Genomic DNA, 21,336 nt, shown 5'->3' with positions numbered 1-21,336 from the left:
AATTAACCCTTTAGAAATTATTTCGGTCTTGACATGCTCGACTGATACATCAGTCTATTTATAATTTCGCGGGATATTACATTTAATATATATTTTTAATTTTTTTTAATTAAAAAATTAAAAAATAATATTTTTTTTATTTTTTTAATAATTAAAAAAATAAAAATAAAAAAATTACACACGTGGCGTCCACGTCAGCATTGACTTGGTCAAAATTTGCCTGGGGGCCAAAACTGCAAAAGGGGCACTACTTAGCGGGCTGAATTGTATTTTATTTTGTTAGGGGACCAAAATCGCAACTTCCTGATACTTAGGGGGTCAAAACTGCTATTAAGTCTTCCTTTTTGTATTGCCTTTCTTTTCTCACAGCTTGCTTGTACTGTATGTAATATATAGACAGCCAGTCCATGCAAAAATTTTCCAACAAAGGCTAGTAGATTATGTAAGCAAAAGATATTGAAGCAAAATGCATTAGCTTTCACCTATGAAGCACCGACACTCTTCGGATTAGGCGTATCCCGGCAATGGACACGTGTCGTGTCTGACACCGACATGACACCGATACATATAATATTATAATTACACTGAATTATGTGATTTTCTCAAACTAACGGTGTCGGTGTGTCAGTGTTTGTGTCTGTACCCGTGCTTGATAGGCTTTCCTTATTCCTCAAGCACTTACCAAAATTTGGTTATTCTTTTTATAGGTGTCCCTTTTTTAGGGTTAAACACTCTCCTTTTGTCAGACCAAACCCTAAAGAGATGGACGCACGGTCGATTTGTTTGGACCGAACGACCTGCATACGAATGAACCCAGGGTCAGGGTCAACTATGATTGACCGGTTCGTCTCCCTTTGTCCAGCTTATAACAAGCTTGTTTTTTAAGATTTTATTTCTAACCTACAACCGATAATATTAATGAGAGCAAGGGGGTTGGATATATAACTCAACTAATTTACAAGCAGCTTCAGCTGGTGAGTACTGTTTTTTTCAACGAAAAAACATCTTTATTTTTTTCAGTTAAAAACTTATGATCTGTTTGGATTGACTTATTTGAACTTATCTATTGAGGTAAGTAATTATGAGATCCTAAAATAATAGATTATACCTTATATGAAAACGGTTTAACTTTTTGTTTTTTTTTTTTATATAATAAGAGCTTAATTAAGTTGTTTATCCAAATAGGGTGTTGGTGATTAATCTCTTGCTTCTTGTTGGTTTTCAGCTGAAGATTTAATTACTAAAGAGAAAGTTAAAGTCATTATTGGCATGGAAACATGGCAAGAAGCTGCTATAGTAGCTGACTTTGGAGCCAAGTTTCAAATACCAACAATTTCATTTTCTTCTCCTCCATTAGTTTCTTCATTATCAATGCAACTTCGTTGGCCTTTCTTGATTCAAATGGCTCAAAATCAGTCTGCACAAATGAACTTCATAGCTGATATTGTCCATGGTTTCAACTCTAAAATAGTAACAGCTATATATGAAGACAATCCTTATAGTAGTGATTCTGGAATGTTAAACCTCTTATCAGAGGCTCTCGAAAAGGTTAACTCGCAGATTGAGTATCGATTAGTTCTTCCACCATTCAATTCTTTATCAGATCCAAAAGGGTTTGTTCTTGATGAACTGTTGAAGTTGTTGCGGCTAAAATCTCGTGTATTTATTGTACTTCAAGCATCATTACCTATGGTGAACCATTTGTTTAGAGAAGCTAAGAAAATTGGATTGTTGGAGAAAGAATCAACTTGGATAATCAATGAGGAGATTACAAGCATGTTAGACTATGTAGATACATCTGTTTTATCTTCTATGGAAGGTGTTATGGGAATCAAAATCAACTATTCTACAAGTTCTAGTGCTTATACTCAATTGCAGGAAAATTTCCAAGATGAGCATACAGAAACAGTCGAGCCCAAACCAGGATCAAATACTTTGCTAGCTTATGATAGCATTTCAGTTGTTACATATATTAGAATCAATTATGTCTATTGTATATTCATTAGGCATTTATTAGAATAAATTATGTTTATTGTATATTCATTAGGCTTTAGAGAAAATGAATACTAATTCTAGTAGCTCAAATATGTTATTGGAGGAAATGTTATCTTCCAATTTCAATGGCTTAAGTGGTAATATAAGATTCAAAGAAAGACAACTATCCTATACTCCAAGGTTACGAGTCGTAAAAGTGATGAGTAATGATAAGAAACATATTGAATTGGACTCTTGGACACCAAAGTTGAAGTTTTCTAGATCTCTTAAAGAGAGCACAAGTGATGGAACTACAGAAACTAAGACATGGAAAGTACCTACTGATGCAAACCCTTTGAAAGTTGCACTTCCTACGAATCCTGCTTCTGATAACTTTTTGAAGTCTCTGAAAATCAACCTCCTACCGGTTTTTGTATTGAACTTTTCAAAGAGATCAGAGAAATTCTGAGTGATCAATATTCTGGTCTTCCTTATGTATTTCACGACTTCAATGAATCTTATGATGAACTTCTGTATAGAGTCATAGATGAGGTAAACTCTTTTATCTTTTCAAGATTATGTTGTTGTTACCTTGTACTTTTTTGTTTCATGATTTCATTTGTCATTTTCAATATATGCATTTCACACACAAATGTCACAACACAACATTGTGTGGATATCATACTTTCTCAACACAAAGTGCATGTTTGGATTGACGGTGAATTTGACATAATCATGGATGCCACTGTGATTTTGGCAAAAACTACACTTCAAAGCTTAAACAGAATCAGAGTGTCACGTGTCAAATTCACCGTGATTCCAAACATGCAGTAAAGCAAAAGAAAATATTTCAATTTTTTAGAAACAAAAAGGAAGAAGGAATCTAATATTATTGCAGTCCTATGATGCTATTGTAGATGTAACAATACTTGCTGAACGATCAAGAAATGTATCATTCACTCAACCATACACCGAGTCAGGTTTATCACTCATATTTCCAGCAGAGAGTGATGATGATTCGGCATGGTTGTTTATGAAGCCATTTAGCACGGAAATGTGGATTGCTACTGTTGGTATCCTCATCTACACAATGATTATTATATGGTTCTTGGAACATCACTTGAATCCTGAATTTGGTGGAGCATTGAAAACCCAGATCACTACCACTATGTGGTTTGCTTTTAGTTCTCTATTTTTCGCTCATAGTAAGTCTAGATTACAACTTTAATACAAAGATTGCTTCTTCATTTGGAAAATCCTTGTTTTACAAACTAATTGATAGCAATATGATTTTTTATTCTGATGTACATCAGGGGACAAAATAAGTAGCAACTCAGCAAGAGTAGTAGTTGGAGTATGGTTATTTCTTGTGTTTGTTATAACCTCAAGCTACACTGCAAATCTTTCATCATTGCTTACTGTCCAAAAATTGAGGTCTGCCAGAGACATTGAATGGCTTAAACAAAATAATCTATCAGTTGCTTGTGATAACAGTAGTACCTTTGTAAAGGACTACTTGGTCAATGTGTCCAATTTTCCTAGTCAACAAGTTGTGGATGTTGACAAGGAACAAGACATTGTAGAAAAGTTCAAGAACAAAACAATTTCTGCTTACATTGTTGAGAGTCCATATGCGAAGATTTTCTTGAATAAGTACTGCAAAGGTTACACTGCAACTACCGCAGCCTCTAAATTTGGAGGAATGGGATTTGTGAGTGCCTACAACTTCTTCTTTAGCATGTTCACTTTCACAAAATGTAGTTAATGCATTTTTTTTTGTTGAGAAAAGTAGTTAATGCAATTTGAATAGGCGGTTAATCACATTCAATAGATAGTTAGGGGATATACTAGATAACAAAACTCATTAACCACCGATGTAACTTCATTAACTACAAATTTAGACATTGTTAGCCATAATTTTCAGGTGTTTAACTACATGTAGATTTGGACACTTTGAAACTGTGGTTAATCACGTTCAAATTTGTGGTTGATGAAGTTGCTTTAATGGTTGGCAAGTTTTGATACCTGCTATATCCATTGACCAGCTACTGAACATAATTAACCACCCATTTGAATTGTGTTAACCATTTAGATTGTTGTAGTAAAAGTTGTTTAATTTTGATTATTCAAATGACACAACTTACAAATAAAGTGGTGTTTTGTAATAATTGAAATTAAAAACAAAAATGAAAACAATGAGATTGTTTTCTCAAATTAAATGTTAGTATGTGTTTTAGTTTTGCATTCATTAAATGTTGGGTTAATAGGTCTTTATCCCCTGTAATATAGGTCATTTTCGGTTTTCCCCCATGTAAATTTTTTTTTTTTGATTCATCCCCTGTAAAATATTTTTTTTTGATTTACCCCCTAATAGGCCAAACAAAAACGAAAATTTCTTGAAAAAAAAAATAAAATTGGTTTTTGCTTGGCCTATTAGGGGGGTAAATCAAAAAAAAATATTTACAAGGGGTGAATCAAAAAAAAAAAATTACAGGGGAAAAACCGGAAATGACCTATATTACAGGGGGTAAAGACCTATTAACCCTTAAATGTTAGTATGTGTTTTAGTTTTGCATTCTCAAGTTTTGTTTCATGATATATGAATGCAGGCGTTTCAAAAAGGGGCTCCAATAGCAAGAGACTTTTCTGAAGCAATTTTAACACTAGCAGAAAATGGAACACTAAAATCTTTGGAAGAGATTTGGCTAACACCTTCTACTGAATGCTCAACCAACTCTGCATCTCCAGAAACTGAGAGTCTGACCCTTGCCAAATTTTTGGGACTATATATCATATGTGCTGCCACTTCCACCATCTGCATATTACTAGCATTATTGAGGAAATATTTCCATAACCATAATCACTATGAAGAGCAAGCTCAACTTCCTCAAGGAAATATAACTGCTGAATCTGATGATGATAATCATAATAATAATGATTTGAAGAGAACAAGTAGAAATGGTACAGGTCTATACAATGAGAATCTCATCACGACTTTAAATAAAGCTGCATCTTTTGGTGGATCTGTATTACAAGGTGTACGTCGTCGAAATTCGCCAAGGATGGAGAGGGTAAGCGTTTCAGAGGAACTGGTCAATCCACAACGATCCCAATCTGCTGTCATAGAAATGATATAATGTCACAAACTTACATACATTGATTATAATCCATCATATGTAATAGATTAACATGTTCTATATATATATATCCTAGTTAGCCTTAAACATTCCAACCTGTATTTGTTTAATTTTAGTCATTGTAGCAGTAGTCATGGGCGGACCTGGCCAAGGCCTAGTGTGGCAAGTGCCACACCAGCCCAGGCCCAATTCTCACAACTACCTATATTCTATTGCCACCTCGTCCTTTCTTCTCATGCTGCTTTCTGTTGGTGTAACAGCTTGTATAATTGAGCACACATCTTCTATGGCTGATTTTGCACACATCTTCCAAGGATATATTTAGAATAAATTTCTCAAGTACTGTTGTAACTCCTATTTTCTTTACAATATCACATGGAATTTTTTTATTTATTTTTATAAAGGAAATGACAAAATCATATGAAACTAATGCATACTTGCAAAGTCTGAATTTGAATCACGACGAATGTGTTTAATCAAACAATATCGGTATTGTTAATTGAGCTAGTTTTATGGATGACACATCGAATGAAATTTTTTAGGCACAATTTTTGTGGCTTTTGGGATACACGTAGAACAATTTTTTAATCTAACAATATCGGTATTATTATAACTTCTTATTATATTTAGTATTATTTAATTATTTGATAAAAAAATTTGTGCCCCATTGATATTGAGAGTCCAGGTCCGCCCCTGAGTAGGACTCATTTTTCCATAAAATCTGGTACTACACTACATTAACTTGTAAACCTTGCTTAGCACAATTAATCTTTAACTTCTTTTTTTCCTTTCTGAAAAGGAAACTTCAACTATATTAGCATGTATAATGTATCCAGTATGAAAGTCTCACATTTTGTGGTTTAAAATTTATTTTTATCTAGGAAAATCTCACATTTTACTAGGTACTGTGACACAGATGCAGAGTCCCTAGAGAAAAAATATTAAAGCGTTTCTGTAAAAGTGAAAGTCCTGCGTAACACAAGTAAAAGGTGCTAAACATAAGGCTAATATTTACAGCAACATCATTGTCACAGGTTTTTTAATATTCAGTATGCATGTTGGATTCTGACCAGTTCTTTCATGGAATGTTATATACTTGTTATATACTTTACGAACTTTCAAACCTAAATTTCCTATACAGACTCCAAAGTCATCCTTTATGCTCGATTTTTCTCCTAAATGTCATTAAGTTTCCACTTCTCTGGCCCATATGGAGCCAATCCCAAAAAGAATCTTTGTTTCCAAGAAACATCCATCTTTTGGTGAATTTTCAACTCACTAATCCTTAGAAATGACGAAATTAACCACAAAAATTGCAATTAAGAGTACCATTTTGATTGGATGCTATTATAGTAATTGCATTGCATGTACACTATGGAGTCAACATCATGATTGCCAAATTCAAACGTTCAATTTCCATGTTTCTACCAGAAACCTTCACATCTTCTGACTTAGTCAAGTGGAAATTGAACATAGTATTTTGACTTTGTCAAGTGGAAATTGAACATAGTATATATAGTAAACAAAATATATTGGTACATTCTTTTTGTTTTACCTTCCTTTTCTCACAGCTTACCGGTACAGCATGTAATATATATGCAGACAGTCCATGCAAAAGATATTGAACTAAATTTTCCAATAAATTTTCCTTGTCTATTTTTTACTGGATTTTTTTTTTTCACACTGACCGGATAAATTATTGTTTCTTTACTTTTTGAAAGATAGCAACAATAAAATTTAGTAAAAAAAATAGAATTTAATTTTATGACCTGTTGTAAAGGTCGGAAGTAGGAATAATATGAGCAAAAAATAGTAACTTCCAGAATAATTATCTGAGCAGTCCAAATCGATGTTTCGAATTCTAGCATTTTAATTAAGATGCTTAACTTTCAAGTTAATACTATTACTAGCAACAGAATCATTCCCACTAATTCACTAACATTCCATTTCTTTCCATCCTTAGCATTATTTGACTGTGTGGAATTATGATTTATGAGTTATGACTTATGACCACTGACCTCTCGGTCCACCATACATATAAATGTGTGTATTCATATCACATACTTTCATTTTATTTATATATGCATAATATCAGTCTCGTAGAGCTTGAATTCTTAATGTTCTTTATAATACATTGGAATCACCAATATGAATTTTTATGCTCAAACTTGGAACTCAGTTCCAAATCTTTTGCTTTTGCTTCCTCTAATAATCTCACTTCTCCAATTACAATGTCTTGCTAATAGTTCCCAAACTACAACAAGTGTTGGTGTGATCATTGATGTTAATTCTGAAACAGGAAAACAACAGAAAACAGCCATGCAAATTGCAGCTCAAAGTTTCAATAATTATTCCAACACTCAAAACATAATCCTACTCTTCCGCGATTCTGGTAGAAACCTTCTACAAGCAGCTTCAACAGGCATGTACTTTTTTTAATAAAAATGTAAAAGTTAGTTAGAATTGTAACGAATATCGAGGCCTAACTCATCCTTACAAAACCAGCTTGTACGGTGAGGAGTGCCTCCTCTCCTCTTTATAAACTCTTCTCGAGAAGAGAATCCTATTTATCCGATGTGGGACTAAATCCCCTCGAGTATTGGCCGCTAACACAGCCCCTCACAAACCTTTTACAAGCAGCTTCAACTGGTATGTACTTTTTTTAATAAAAATGTAAATGTTAGTTAGAATTGTAACGAATATCGAGGCCTAACTCATCCTTACAAAACCAGCTTGTACGGTGAGGAGTGCCTCCTCTCCTCTTTATAAACTCTTCACGAGAAGAGAATCCTATTTATCCGCTCGAGAAGAGAATCCTATTTATCCGATGTGGGGTGAGGAGTGCCTCCTCTCCTCTTTATAAACTTTAATAAAAATGTAAATGTTAGTTAGAATTGTAACGAATATCGAGGCCTAACTCATCCTTACAAAATCAGCTTGTACGGTGAGGAGTGCCTCCTCTCCTCTTTATAAACTCTTCTCGAGAAGAGAATCCGATGTGGGGTGAGGAGTGCCTCCTCTCCTCTTTATAAACTCTTCTCGAGAAGAGAATCCTATTTATCCGATGTGGGACTAAATCCCCTCGAGTATTCTCGAGAAGAGAATGAAAATCCCCTCGAGTATTCTCGAGAAGAGAATGAGAATCCTATTTATCCGATGTGGGACTAAATCCCCTCGAGTAGAAGAGAATGAAAATCCCCTCGAGTATTCTCGAGAAGAGAATGAGAATCCTATTTATTAAACTCTTCTCGAGAAGAGAATCCGATGTGGGGTGAGGAGTGCCTCATCTCCTCTTTATAAACTCTTCTCGAGAAGAGAATCCTATTTATCCAATGTGGGACTAAATCCCCTCGAGTATTCTCGAGAAGAGAATGAAAATCCCCTCGAGTATTCTCGAGAAGAGAATGAGAATCCTATTTATCCGATGTGGGACTAAATCCCCTCGAGTAGAAGAGAATGAAAATCCCCTCGAGTATTCTCGAGAAGAGAATGAGAATCCTATTTATCCGATGTGGGACTAAATCCCCTCGAGTAGAAGAGAATGAAAATCCCCTCGAGTATTCTCGAGAAGAGAATGAGAATCCTATTTATCCGATGTGGGACTAAATCCCCTCGAGTAACACACCCCCTCACGCTTCAGCCTGGCCTAAATCCCCTCGAGTATTATTGGCCGCTAACACACCCCCTCACGCTTCAGCCTGGCCCTTCAGCCTACACACCCCCTCACGCTTCAGCCTGGCCCTTCAGCCTGGCCCAATGGGCCTGAAGCGTGGGCGATGCAAGCCCTAACGAATATCGAGGCCTAACTCATCCTTACAAAACCAGCTTGTACGGTGAGGAGAGCCTCCTCTTTATAAACTATTTTCGAGAATCCTATCTATCCGATGTGGGACTAAATCCCCTCAAGTGTTGGCCGCTAACAAGAATTTGTTAGTAGTAGTTAGTTTGTTGATTCTCTTGTAGCTTTATATATAGAATGTTTCTCTCTGTGAAGCTCTCAAGCTTATTTCTCTTATGAGATGAATCCTTATCTCTTTGATCATGTGATTTCTAACACTTTCTGATAAAAAAACATATTTATTTTGTTTTCATTTAAGCACTTACACTGAATAATATCTTGCTTCTTATTGGTTTTTCAGCTGAAGAATTAATTACTAAAGAGAAAGTTAAAGTCATTATTGGCATGGAAACATGGAAAGAAGCAGCTATTGTTGCTGATGTTGGAGCCATGTTTCAAGTACCTACAATTTCATTTTCTTCTCCATTAGTCCCTTCATCATTAACGCAAATTCGTTGGCCATTCTTGATTCAGATGGCTCAAAATCAAACTGCACAAATAAACTTCATATCTGGTATAATCCATGGTTTCAACTCTCAAAAGGTTATAGCTATATATGAAGATAACCCTTACAATAGTGATTCTGGAATGTTAAGCCTCTTATCCGAGGCTCTCCAAAAGGTTAACTCCCAGATTGAGTATCAATTAGTTCTTCCACCATTCACTTCTTTATCTGATCCAAAAGGGTTTGTTCTTGATGAATTGTTGAAGTTGTTGCGGTTAAAATCTCGTGTTTTTATTGTACTTCAAGCATCATTGCCTATGGTGATCCAATTATTTAGCGAAGCTAAGAAAATTGGATTATTGGAGAAAGAATCAACTTGGATAATCAATGAAGAGATTACAAGTATGTTAGACTATGTCGATAAATCAGTTTTATCTTCTATGGAAGGTGTTTTAGGAATCGAACACAACTATTCTTCAAGTTCTAGTGCTTATGGTCAGTTGCAGGATAGTTTTCAAGCTGAGAACACAAAAACAGTTGAGTCCAATCCAGGATCAAATGGTTTGCTAGCTTATGATAGCATTACAATTGTTACAAATGCTTTGGAGAAATTGAATACTAAATCTAGCAGCTCAAAGATGTTATTGGAGGAAATGTTATCTTCAAATTTCAATGGCTTAATTGGTGATATAAGATTCAAAAAAGGAAAACTATCCTACATTCCAATGTTAAGAATCATTAAAGTGGTTGATAATGATAAGAAACATATGGAATTGGATATTTTGACACCAAAGTTTAAGTTCGCTAGATCACTTGGCGAGAATACAGGTGATGGTGGTAAAGAAAGCTTAGGTGACTCTGTACCTAAGACATGGAAAGTACCTACTGATACAAATCCTTTAAAAGTTGCAATGCCTATGCATCCTTCAGCTGATAACTTTTTGAAAGTCTCTCAAAATCAACCTCCTACTGGTTTTTGTATAGATCTTTTCAAAGAGATCAGAGAAATTCTGAGTGACCAGTATTCTGGTCTTCCCTATAAATTTTACCCTTTAAATGAATCTTATGATACAATTCTGTTTAAAATCGTGGATGAGGTAAACTCAGCATTATGTTCTTTTCAACTTGTTCTTTTTTTATGAATTCATTTGTCTCATTCAAAATATGCATTTCACACACAAATGGCATAGCATAACATTGCATGTATATCAAATATAATTTTTCTCAAAACTAAGTGAATGGTTGGATTGACAGTGAGTTTCACAGAATCATGGATTGCAATGTGATTTTGGCAAAAGCTACATATTGAAGCTTAAACTAAATCACAATGTCACCGTATCAAATTCACCGTGATTCCGAATATGCACTAAAAACAAAAGAAAACATTTCGATTTTTTTCAAACAAAATGGAAGAAGGAAGCTAATACTATTGCAGACCTATGATGTTATTGTAGCAGATGTAACAATACTTGCTGAACGATCAAGAAATGTATCATTCACTCAACCATATACTGAGTCGGGCTTATCACTCATATTTCCAGCAGAAACTGAAGAGTCAGCATGGTTGATTATGAAACCATTTAGCTGGGAAATATGGATTGCAACTATTGGTATCCTCATCTACACAATGATTATCATTTGGTTCTTGGAACATCACTTGAATCCTGAATTTGGTGGACCAATGAAAACCCAGATCAGCACCACTATGTGGTTTGCTTTTTCTTCTCTATTTTTTGCTCATAGTAAGTCTTGATTACAAAAGTTAAAAACTTTCTCATTTTCTTTTTCGCTATGTTTTTTAGAATTTGAGTTGGGTCTAACTAAACTGTTACAAAACCGATGAGTTGTACCATGAGGATTGCCCTTACTTGTAAACTTAGATTCATAGAAAAACTTAAGATGTTAAATTTAATAAATAGTGCTTCATCATTTGGTAATTCCTTCTTTTGCAAACTAATTAAAAGCAACATGATATTTGATATTGATGTGTATCAGAGGAGAAAATAAACAGCAACTCAGCAAGAGTAGTAGTTGGAGTATGGTTATTTCTTGTGTTTGTTCTAACCTCAAGCTACACTGCAAGTCTTTCATCATTGCTTACTGTCCAAAAATTGAGGTCTGATAGAGACATTGAATGGCTTAAACAAAATAATCTATCAGTTGGTTGTGCGAACGCCAGTACCTTTGTAAAAGACTACTTGGTCCAAGTGCACAATTTCCCTCTGCACCAAGTTGTATATATTCAGGATGAACATGACCTTGTGGATAAATTCAAGAACAAAAAAATTTCTGCTTTTATTGTTGAGAGTCCATATGAGAAGGCTCTCTTGAATAAGTACTGCAAAGGTTACACTGCAACTACAGCAGCCTCTAAATTTGGAGGAATGGGATTTGTGAGTGCCTACAACTTCTTCTTTAGCATGTTCACTTTCACAAAAAGTTTTGCTTTTATTTTATTTTTTCATAATTAATTACAAAAAGCACACTTTTCAATCTGAAACTTTTCTTTTTTGTTTTAGGCATTTTCTGTAAAAATCTTTGAATAATACAACCAATTAGACAAATGTTTTTTGTACAACCAAATTTAGATAAATCTTGCAACAACAATCTAAATGGTGAGTGCAATTCAAATTGATGATTAATTATATTTACTAGATGGTTAATAGTTATATCAGGGGCTGAAACTCATTAACCAGTGCTTTAGTTTTGCATTCTCATTTTTTTTTCTTCCCATGCTCTATGATATGTGTAGGTATTTCAAAAAGGGGATCCAATGGCAAAAGACTTTTCTGTAGCAATTTTAACACTAGCAGAAAATGGGAAACTTAAAGCTTTGGAAGATAATTGGTTAACACCTAATAAGGAATGCTCAAGCAACTCAGCATCTCCAGAAACTGAGAGCCTTACCCTTGACAAATTTTGGGGACTCTATTTCATATGTGCTGCCACTTCCACAATCTGCTTATTACTAGCTTTATCACAGAAGTACTTCTATAACCATAACAACTGCGAAGAGGAAGCTCATCAACTTTCTCAAGGAAATGTAATCGCTGAACCTAATGTTGATAATAATGGCCAACTTACTCAAGGAAATGTAATCGCCAAATCTAATGTTGATAACGATTATCAACTTCCTCAAGGAAACGTAATCTTCGAATCAGCTGACATGGAAATGATGTAATGTCATAAACTTACATACATTGATTATAATTCATCATATGTAATAGATTCACATGTTAGGTGTTCTGTATAAATCCTAGTTAGCCTTATTAGTCATATGTAATAGATTCACACTGATATGTTAGGTGTTCTGTATGCATCCATGGAATGTACTATATACTTACTTATATATAAATGAGATGGCTTGAAGGAATTGGCCAACATGAATTTTCAAACTTAAATTTCCTTTACACATTCCAATTTCATTAATTTTGATCGATGTGTGCTTCATTTGTCCCCTACTAGTTGGAGTACCCGTACTACGCACGGGGCAACATTGTCTTGCTAAAAAAAATAACAATATTATTTATATCTACAATATAAATAGTAATATAAATCAAATACTTATAGTCCATGTGTTGTTGAGAAATGTGTTTTAATTAGATAAAAACTAAATCAAATGACAATAGGCCTCGTGTTATATAAATTGAGCAGTAAAAGCTGGCAATTTTTTTTGGAAAGTTAACTATACAAAGAGGTAGCATACGAATTTAAATAAATTTATACTATAACACTCTCCCTCCTGAAATTTCTGAAACCTCTACTCCACATATCTAAGGCAGAGTCCACTCAAGTCTATGGCCAAAAGCACATTGATTGATCCATATGTTATAGATATCATCAAAGAACTCACTATTTGAATGAACCTAAAATGTCATAATTTGCTTATAATCGACAACGGAGGGAGTAGCAATAAGTTGAAATCGTAACTCAAATATTGTCGCCAGCAGATAACGAACTATCGATTTGATGTCGCCGTTTCCGAACTGTAAGAGAGAGAGATAGAGATTCTATAATCTGAACATGAGCATGGATCAGGAATCAAAAATGATAAATGGAGTATGAGTTCTTACCTCCGCTGGCTGTCGTGCAAATTGCATAGTTATTCATTCCCGTCGCCAGGTTTGTCTATAGAAAGGGAGAAATGAAGCAATCTGAAAATTTGTGTTGAAAGGAAGACAATGAATAGAGAGTAGGAAAGATTGAAAGAAAAATTTGTGGTTTTGTGTTTGGCAGTAGAACCAGTAACGGTGAAAAATTAGGGCAAGAGTGAAGTGGAGGAGAAGATGGTTCATGAAGATTATTCGAATTTTGAAGGTATCTAGAGCTTTGATAGAGACTTTGAGAGAGAAGATCCTAAACAGCTGAACACATGCTGCATCTGTAAAAGGTGCTAAATATAAGGCTAATATTTACAACAACATCATTGTCACATGTGTTTTGATATTCATGGAATGTATACACTTTACAAACTTTCAAACCCAAATTTCCTATACATATTCCAAAGTCATCTTACTCAATTTTTCTCATAAGTTTTGTGACCGCATGTCAAAGCCTAAATGCCATTACGTTTCCACTTCTCTGGTTATTTTCCATCATAGCTGGCCCATATAGAGCTAATCCCAACAAGAATCTTTGTTTCCAAGAAACATCCTTTTTTTGGTGAATTTTCAACTCACCAATTTTTGAAATGACGAAATTAACCACAAAAAAAATCCAATTAAGAGTGCCATCTTGATTGGATCATACTATAATAATGCATGCATGTACAATACATATTGGCATAGGAAGCCAGTCCACACACAAATTCAAAACCAGCGTTTGAAGTATAGAGTCAACATCATAATTGCCAATGTCAAACGTTCAATTAAGTTGGTATATCTTTTGACTTTGTCTGATGGAAATTGAACTTGGTGTGTGTGTGTGTGTATGTGTGTGTGTGTGAGTTGGTATAATTGTATATTACCTTTCTTTTCTCACACCTTACTTGTACTGCATACGTAGAAAATTTCTTTTTATATATTGCTCTTATAGGCAGCCAGTCCATGCATTACAAGTATATTATTTAAGCAAAAGATATTGAAGCAAAATGCATTAGTTTTCATTTATTCCTCAAGCACTTACCAAAAATTGGTTATTCTTTTTATAGGTGTTCTAGGGTTTAGCCCTCTCCTTTTGTTAGACCCAGGGTGGTGGCCCTGAGCATGGACATGAGGGGCGGCCGTATAGGGCACCATTTTTTTAGGCGCGCCAAAATTATTATTTTTAGAGAACCTGATTATTTATGAATGAATTTTTTGCAACAAAATAATGTAAGAATAAAGACATCCAAATAGTTAAAAGGGACAACTTTATTGATTTGCCCAAATCAATAACCCTAATTTGGGTGCATGACCCCATCAAATATTCTCTCATGATTCACAATGATAGAATGAGGTAAAGAGAGTGACACATGGTCGATTTGATTGGACCAAACGATCTGCATACGAATGAACCCAGGGTTATGGCCAACTATGATTGGCCGGTCCGTCTCCCTTTGTCCAGGTTATAACAAGCTTGTTTCTTAGGATTTTAATTTCTAACCTGGGGTTGAATAGCTCAACTGATTATAGATAAAGTAGTTGGAGGTTTTGGGTTTAAACCCGGACCAAGTAGAAAAGATACCAACCTAACACTAATTACTAATATTGACTGTTGTAAAAAAATAATATTAATGACAGTGACTTTACTCAAACCACACATGATTTTAGAAATATACATTCACAGGCAAAAAAATCTGTTTTTAATGTGTACTTCTGAGATACTGTTCAAATGATGAGAAAAGTTTCAATTTAGTAAGTTTTAGGTCTTATCTTTAAATTGAACTCCCTTCATGTCCATTTTTTACTGGATTTTTTTTTACAATGATCGGATATATTCTTGTTTCTTTACTTTTTGAATGATATTATTAATAAAATTTTATTGTATGACCTGATGTAAATGTGACAAATAGAGACAATGTTTGACTATAATTTCCAGGATAATCTGAGCAAAAACTAATAATTCCCAGAATAATTATTTGAGCCGTCTAAGTTGACATTTCAAATTTCTAGCATTTTAATTAAGATACCTAACTTGCTACTTAATACTAACAACATAATTTTCTCACAAATCCACTAACATTCTATTTCTTCCATCCTAAGTATTATTCAATTGTAGAATTATGCTTATGAGCATTGACCTTTCCCTTCACCAAACATATATAAATGTATGTATTAATATCACATACTTTCATTTTATTTCTATATGCCTAATATCATCTCTTAGAGCTTGACTTCTTAATGTTCTCAATAATACAGTGGAGTCACCAATATGAATTTTTATGATCACACTTTGAACTCAGTTCCAAATCTTTTGCTATGGCTTCCTCTAATAATCTCACTTCTTTTATTCCAATGTCTTGCTAATAGTTCCCAAACTACAACAAGTGTTGGTGTTATCATTGATGTTAATTCTGAAACCGGGAAACAACAGAGAACAGCCATGCAAATTGCAGCTCAAAGTTTCAATAATTATTCCAACACTCAAAACATAATCCTACTTTTCCGTGACTCTTGCAATTTACAAGCAGCTTCAGCTGGTAAGTACTTTTTAATAAAAATGTAAAAGTTAGTTAGAATTTGTTAGTAGTAATTAGTTTGTTCATTCTCTAGTAGCTTTCAATCAATCAATATGAATTCTAAAGAAATTTTCTAGGAGATGAATCCTTATCTCTTTGATCATGTAATTTGCGACACTCTTTGATCAAATAACATATTTGTAGTACTTTTTAATAATATGTTGCTGCTTATTGGTTTCCAGCTGAAGAATTAATTACAAAAGAGAAAGTTAAAGTCATTATTGGCATGGAAATATGGCAAGAAGCAGCTATTGTTGCCGATGTAGGAGGCATGTTTCAAGTACCAGCAATTTCATTTTCTTCTCCATTAGTCCTTTCAGCATTAACGCAAATTCGTTGGCCATTCTTGATTCAGATGGCTCAAAATCAAACTGCACAAATAAACTTCATATCTGGTATAATCCATGCTTTCAACTCTCAAAAGGTTATAGCTATATATGAAGACAACCCTTACAATAGTGATTCTGGAATGTTAAGCCTCTTATCCGAGGCTCTCCAAAAGGTTAACTCCCAGATTGAGTATCAATTAGTTCTTCCACCATTCACTTCTTTATCTGATCCAAAAGGGTTTGTTCTTGATGAATTGTTGAAGTTGTTGCAGCTAAAATCTCGTGTTTTTATTGTACTTCAAGCATCATTACCTATGGTGAACCATTTATTTAGAGAAGCTAAGAAAACTGGATTATTGGAGAAAGAATCAACTTGGATAATCAATGAAGAGATTACAAGTATGTTAGACTATGTCGATAAATCTGTTTTATCTTCCATGGAAGGTGTTTTGGGAATCGAACACAACTATTCTACAAGTTCTAGTGCTTATACTCAGTTGCAGGAAAGTTTTCAAGCTGAGAACACAAAAACAGTTGAGTACAAACCAGGATCAAATGTTTTGTTAGCTTATGATAGCATTACAATTGTTACAAAAGCTTTGGAGAAAATGAATACTAATTCTACTAGCTCAAATATGTTATTGGAGGAATTGCTATCTTCAAATTTCAATGGCTTAATTGGTGATATAAGATTCAAAGAAAGAAAGCTAACCTACATTCCAATGTTAAAAGTCATTAAAGTGGTTGATAATGATAAGAAAAATATTGAATTGGAGAGTTTGACACCAAAGTTTAAGATTGCTCGATCTCTTAGAAAGAAAACAAGTGATGGTGGTAAAGAAAGCTTAAATGACTCTGCACCTAAGACATGGAAAGTACCTACCAATACAAATCCTTTAAAAGTTGCAATTCCTATGCATCCTTCATCTGATAACTTTTTGAAAGTCTCTCAAAATCAACCTCCTAGTGGTTTTTGTATCGATATTTTCAAAGAGATCAGAGAAATTCTGAGTGACCAGTATTCTGGTCTTCCGTATAAATTTTACCCTTTAAATGAATCTTATGATTCAATTATGTTTAAAGTCATGGATGAGGTAAACTCAACATTATATTCTTGTCAACATTTTTTTTTTTTGTTTCATGAATTCTTTTGTCAGTTTCTAAACATGCATTTCACACACAAATGGCGTAACATAACATTGCATGTATATCAAATATATATTTTTTTCTCAAAACTAAGTGCATGTTGGGATTGACGGTGAGTTCACGGAATCATGGCGTGCAATTTGATTTTTGAAAAGGCTTCATTTTGAAGCTTAAACAAAATCACAATGCCACCGTATCAAATTCACCGTGATTCCAAACATGCACTAAAAACAAAAGAAAATATTTCTATTTTTTCTTCAAAGAAAAAGGAAGAAGGAAGCTAATACTATTGCAGACCTATGATGCTATTGTAGCAGATGTGACAATACTTGCCGAACGATCAAGGAATGTATCATTCACTCAACCATATACTGAGTCAGGTTTATCACTCATATTTCCAGCAGAAACTGAAGAGTCAGCATGGTTGATTATGAAACCATTTAGCTGGGAAATATGGATTGCAACTATTGGTATCCTCATCTACACAATGATTATCATTTGGTTCTTGGAACATCACTTGAATCCTGAATTTGGTGGACCAATGAAAACCCAGATCAGCACCACTATGTGGTTTGCTTTTTCGTCTCTATTTTTTGCTCATAGTAAGTCTTGATTACAAAGGTTCAAAACTTTCTCATTTTCTTTTTCGCTATATTTCTTAGAATTCGGGTTGGGTCTAACTCAACTCTTACAAAACCGACAATTTGTAATATGAGGACTTCACCCAATTATAAACTTATGCTCATGTTCTATCTTATCTAACATGAGACTCTTAACACACACCCAAGAGCGGCGGTCACCTAATTTGGGTTGAACCAAACTCAACCCTTACAAAATTGGCTTGTGTTTAAGCCTTATCTATCCAACGTGAGACTCTTAACAATATATGCCACTTTCCACTTATTCTATAAAAATAAAGACATGAAATTATGAAAAATTCAATATATAAAAATGAAAAAATAGTTCAAGCTCTTTAGTGATCAGAAAATTTATATTCTTCAAAATTTGAAACTTGTTAGTAATTTTAAAGGGGATTTGGTAACACTTCTTAGTTGCAATACTTAAAAAAATAGATTCATAGAAAAACTTGAGATGTTAGGTTTAATAAACATTGCTTCTTCATTTGGTAATTCCTTCTTTTGCAAACTAATTAATAGTAACATGATATTTGATTTTGATGTATATCAGAGGAGAAAATAAACAGCAACTCAGCAAGAGTAGTAGTTGGAGTATGGTTATTTCTTGTGTTTGTTATAACCTCAAGCTACACTGCAAGTCTTTCTTCGTTGCTTACTGTCCAAAAATTGAGGTCTGATAGAGACATTGAATGGCTTAAACAAAATAATCTATCAGTTGGTTGTGAAAACACCAGCACCTTTATAAAGGACTACTTGGTCCATGTGTACAAATTCCCTCGGCAACAGGTTGTAGATGTTCAGGATGTACATGACCTTGTGGATAAATTCAAGAACAAAAAAATTTCTGCACTCTTGCTTGAGAGTCCATATGAGAAGGTTTTCATGAATAAAAACTGCAAAGACTACACTGCAACTACAGCAGCCTATAAATTTGGAGGAATGGGATTTGTGAGTGCCTACAACTTCTTCTTTGGCATGTTTACTTTCAAAAAATGCTTTTTTTTTTTTTCATTTTTAATTACAAAAAGTTCACTTTTTCAATCTGAAACTTTTCTTTTTGTTTTAAGCATTTTCTCTAAATACCTTTGAACATACAACAAAATTAGGCAAATGCTTTTTGTACAACCAAATTTAGACAAATTTTGCAACACCAATCTTAATGGTGAGTGAACTTCAAATTGATGATTAGTTACATTTACTAGACGGTTAATAGATATAACAGGTGCCGAAACTCATTAACCATAAATTTAGATGCGTTTAACCATGATTTTCAGGTATTCGACTAAATCTACAACACCTGATCAATCCTGAATTTTTTTTTCTGCCCCTATCACAAAAAAAAAAATGATATATCTGCCCCTAGTTGAAAATTATTGTTGTAAATGCCCTTGTTCTTCATTTGAAATGGCGAGCATCACATTTTTTCAACTATCCTCTGCAAGCTTGCAGGCTTTCTCAGACTTTCTCTGTACAACTCTGTGTGTTCCTAATTTTAATGGGACCCACAAAACCAATACAGCAAAAGAGAAAGAACAAGAAAATGGCCTTTGCTCGCCATTTCAAAGGGCAAGCAAAAAAAAATACTCAAAAAAAACCAATAATGGCATGCTCGCCATTTCATATATGGAACATGGAAAAAAAAATTAACATGCTCGCCATATCAAAGAAAGAACAAGAAAATACCTTAAATATTCATGCCGCCAACTGAAATTAGGAACACACAGAGAAAGCCTGCAAGCTTGCAGAGGATGGTTGAAAAAATGTGATGCTCGCCATTTCAAATGAAGAACAAGGGCATTTACAACAATAATTTTCAACTAAGGGCAGATATATCATTTTTTTTTGTGATAGGGGCAGAAAAAAAAAATTTCGATCAATCCTATTCAAATTCTTGGTTAATAAATTTGTGTTAACAGTTAACGGGTTTTGATACCCATTATATCTACTGACCATCTACTAAATAAAATTGAAGACTTATTTGAACTGCGTTAACTACCCAGATTTTGTTGTTCAAATAACACGATAAAAATAAAGTGGTTGATTTTTAATAGTTAAGAATAAAAACAAGAAATGCAAACAATGAAAATGTTTTCTCAATGTAAACAATAGTATATGTTTTAGTTTTGCATTCTCATTTTTTTTTTTTCATTCTCTATGATATGTGCAGGTATTTCAGAATGGGGCTCCAATGGCAAAAGACTTTTCTGTAGCAATTTTAACACTAGCAGAAAATGGAAAACTAAAAGCTTTGGAAGAGATTTGGTTAACACCTTCTACTGAATGCTCAAGCAGGTCAGCATCTCCAGAAACTGAGAGCCTTACCCTTGACAGATTTTGGGGACTCTATTTCATATGTGCTGCCACTTCCACAATCTGCTTATTACTAGCTTTATTACAGAAGTACTTCCATAAACATAACAACTGTGAAGAGGAAGCTCATCAACTTCCTCAAGGAAATGTAATCACCAAATCTGATGATGATAACAATCTTCAACTCCCTGAAGGAAATGTAATTGCTGAATCTGATGGTAATAACAATGTTTTGACGAGACCATTTAGGAATGGTACAGGCTTATACATTGGAAACCTCCCGCCTTTAAATAACACTGCAACTTTTGGTGGATATGCTATTCAAGGTGTACGTCATCGAAATTCACCAAGGTTGGAGAGTGTAAGCATTTCTGATGAACCGGGCAATCCACATCGCTCCCAATCGGCTGACATAGAAATGATGTAATTCACAAACTTAAATACATTGATTTTAAATCATCATATGTAATAGTAGCCGCCTTATTAGTCATTGTAGTAGTAGCACCAATTTTTCCATAAAATCTGGTATCACACAACTCTTCAGCATTAACTTGAAAACTTTGTTCAGCAGCAATATTAAGCTTTAACTATATATATTATATGTATTCAATATGAAATAGCAACTATCTAGCAAGTGCCCTTTATTTCTCCATGTCTGATATTATTTGGTCTTAAAAAATATATTTATAACTGTGATTTGGACCGCGGCATAATGATTTTTTATAAACATGTAATATAATCTTCATCCACACTAAATATAATCTAGTAAGGAGAAAAAAAAACCCAGAATAACAGCTTAAGTTGCAAAGGATGCACTTGCAGAATTCACCCATTACTATGGTAAATTGACATTTCACAGCA

General features: G+C 34.0%; 4 protein-coding genes and 1 long non-coding RNA gene across 5 annotated transcripts; 4 read left to right on the top strand and 1 right to left on the bottom strand.

Moving 5' to 3' along the window:
* The first annotated feature begins 807 nt into the window (after nt 1–807).
* LOC146944021 (glutamate receptor 2.7-like) lies at nt 808–2,022 on the top strand. The gene is made up of 3 exons (XM_085747908.1): nt 808–876; nt 926–974; nt 1,226–2,022. Exons 1-3 carry the CDS (start codon nt 808–810, stop codon nt 2,020–2,022), a joined length of 915 nt encoding a protein of 304 aa, XP_085604034.1.
* Nucleotides 2,023–2,159: 137 nt separating this feature from the next.
* LOC146944020 (glutamate receptor 3.2-like) lies at nt 2,160–5,398 on the top strand. Its single transcript, XM_085742399.1, has 4 exons — nt 2,160–2,526; nt 2,873–3,179; nt 3,288–3,685; nt 4,584–5,398. The coding sequence occupies exons 2-4, from the start codon at nt 3,008–3,010 to the stop codon at nt 5,109–5,111; spliced, it is 1,098 nt and encodes a 365-aa protein (XP_085598525.1). The 5' UTR covers nt 2,160–2,526; nt 2,873–3,007; the 3' UTR covers nt 5,112–5,398.
* Nucleotides 5,399–7,153: 1,755 nt separating this feature from the next.
* On the top strand, nt 7,154–12,705 carry LOC146944019 (glutamate receptor 2.7-like). The gene is made up of 5 exons (XM_085742395.1): nt 7,154–7,533; nt 9,251–10,491; nt 10,830–11,136; nt 11,390–11,787; nt 12,147–12,705. The coding sequence occupies exons 1-5, from the start codon at nt 7,260–7,262 to the stop codon at nt 12,573–12,575; spliced, it is 2,649 nt and encodes an 882-aa protein (XP_085598521.1). The 5' UTR covers nt 7,154–7,259; the 3' UTR covers nt 12,576–12,705.
* A 265-nt stretch (nt 12,706–12,970) lies between these two features.
* On the bottom strand, nt 12,971–13,739 carry LOC146944018 (uncharacterized). Its single transcript, XR_015025797.1, has 2 exons — nt 13,468–13,739; nt 12,971–13,380 (listed from the first exon to the last, which is right to left on the bottom strand). It is a non-coding gene; the product is annotated as an uncharacterized LOC146944018 (long non-coding RNA).
* A 1,812-nt stretch (nt 13,740–15,551) lies between these two features.
* On the top strand, nt 15,552–21,119 carry LOC146944017 (glutamate receptor 2.7-like). The gene is made up of 5 exons (XM_085742394.1): nt 15,552–16,013; nt 16,235–17,475; nt 17,823–18,129; nt 18,716–19,113; nt 20,333–21,119. The coding sequence occupies exons 1-5, from the start codon at nt 15,746–15,748 to the stop codon at nt 20,900–20,902; spliced, it is 2,784 nt and encodes a 927-aa protein (XP_085598520.1). The 5' UTR covers nt 15,552–15,745; the 3' UTR covers nt 20,903–21,119.
* The last annotated feature ends 217 nt before the right edge of the window (nt 21,120–21,336 follow it).

The sequence above is a fragment of the Medicago sativa genome, chromosome 2 (assembly GCF_051527215.1).
Source record: "Medicago sativa cultivar Bolivia chromosome 2, Bolivia_mono, whole genome shotgun sequence".
NCBI lineage: Eukaryota > Viridiplantae > Streptophyta > Magnoliopsida > Fabales > Fabaceae > Medicago > Medicago sativa.
The sequence above is the reverse complement of the archived record's forward strand: the minus strand, read 5'-3'. Positions and strand labels throughout refer to the sequence as shown.

Bases quoted from the DNA above. Each gene is read 5' to 3' on its own strand.
- LOC146944021 (XM_085747908.1), top strand. From the start codon at position 808: ATGAACCCAGGGTCAGGGTCAACTATGATTGACCGGTTCGTCTCCCTT. The intron at 877-925 runs GTTTTTTAAGAT...TATTAATGAGAG, and splicing joins GTCCAGCTTATAACAAGCTT to CAAGGGGGTTGGATATATAA. The intron at 975-1,225 runs GTGAGTACTGTT...GTTGGTTTTCAG, and splicing joins TTTACAAGCAGCTTCAGCTG to CTGAAGATTTAATTACTAAA.
- LOC146944020 (XM_085742399.1), top strand. From the start codon at position 3,008: ATGAAGCCATTTAGCACGGAAATGTGGATTGCTACTGTTGGTATCCTC. The intron at 3,180-3,287 runs GTAAGTCTAGAT...GATGTACATCAG, and splicing joins TTCTCTATTTTTCGCTCATA to GGGACAAAATAAGTAGCAAC. The intron at 3,686-4,583 runs GTGAGTGCCTAC...ATATGAATGCAG, and splicing joins AATTTGGAGGAATGGGATTT to GCGTTTCAAAAAGGGGCTCC.
- LOC146944019 (XM_085742395.1), top strand. From the start codon at position 7,260: ATGAATTTTTATGCTCAAACTTGGAACTCAGTTCCAAATCTTTTGCTT. The intron at 10,492-10,829 runs GTAAACTCAGCA...ATACTATTGCAG, and splicing joins TGTTTAAAATCGTGGATGAG to ACCTATGATGTTATTGTAGC. The intron at 11,137-11,389 runs GTAAGTCTTGAT...GATGTGTATCAG, and splicing joins TTCTCTATTTTTTGCTCATA to AGGAGAAAATAAACAGCAAC.
- LOC146944017 (XM_085742394.1), top strand. From the start codon at position 15,746: ATGAATTTTTATGATCACACTTTGAACTCAGTTCCAAATCTTTTGCTA. The intron at 16,014-16,234 runs GTAAGTACTTTT...ATTGGTTTCCAG, and splicing joins TTTACAAGCAGCTTCAGCTG to CTGAAGAATTAATTACAAAA. The intron at 17,476-17,822 runs GTAAACTCAACA...ATACTATTGCAG, and splicing joins TGTTTAAAGTCATGGATGAG to ACCTATGATGCTATTGTAGC.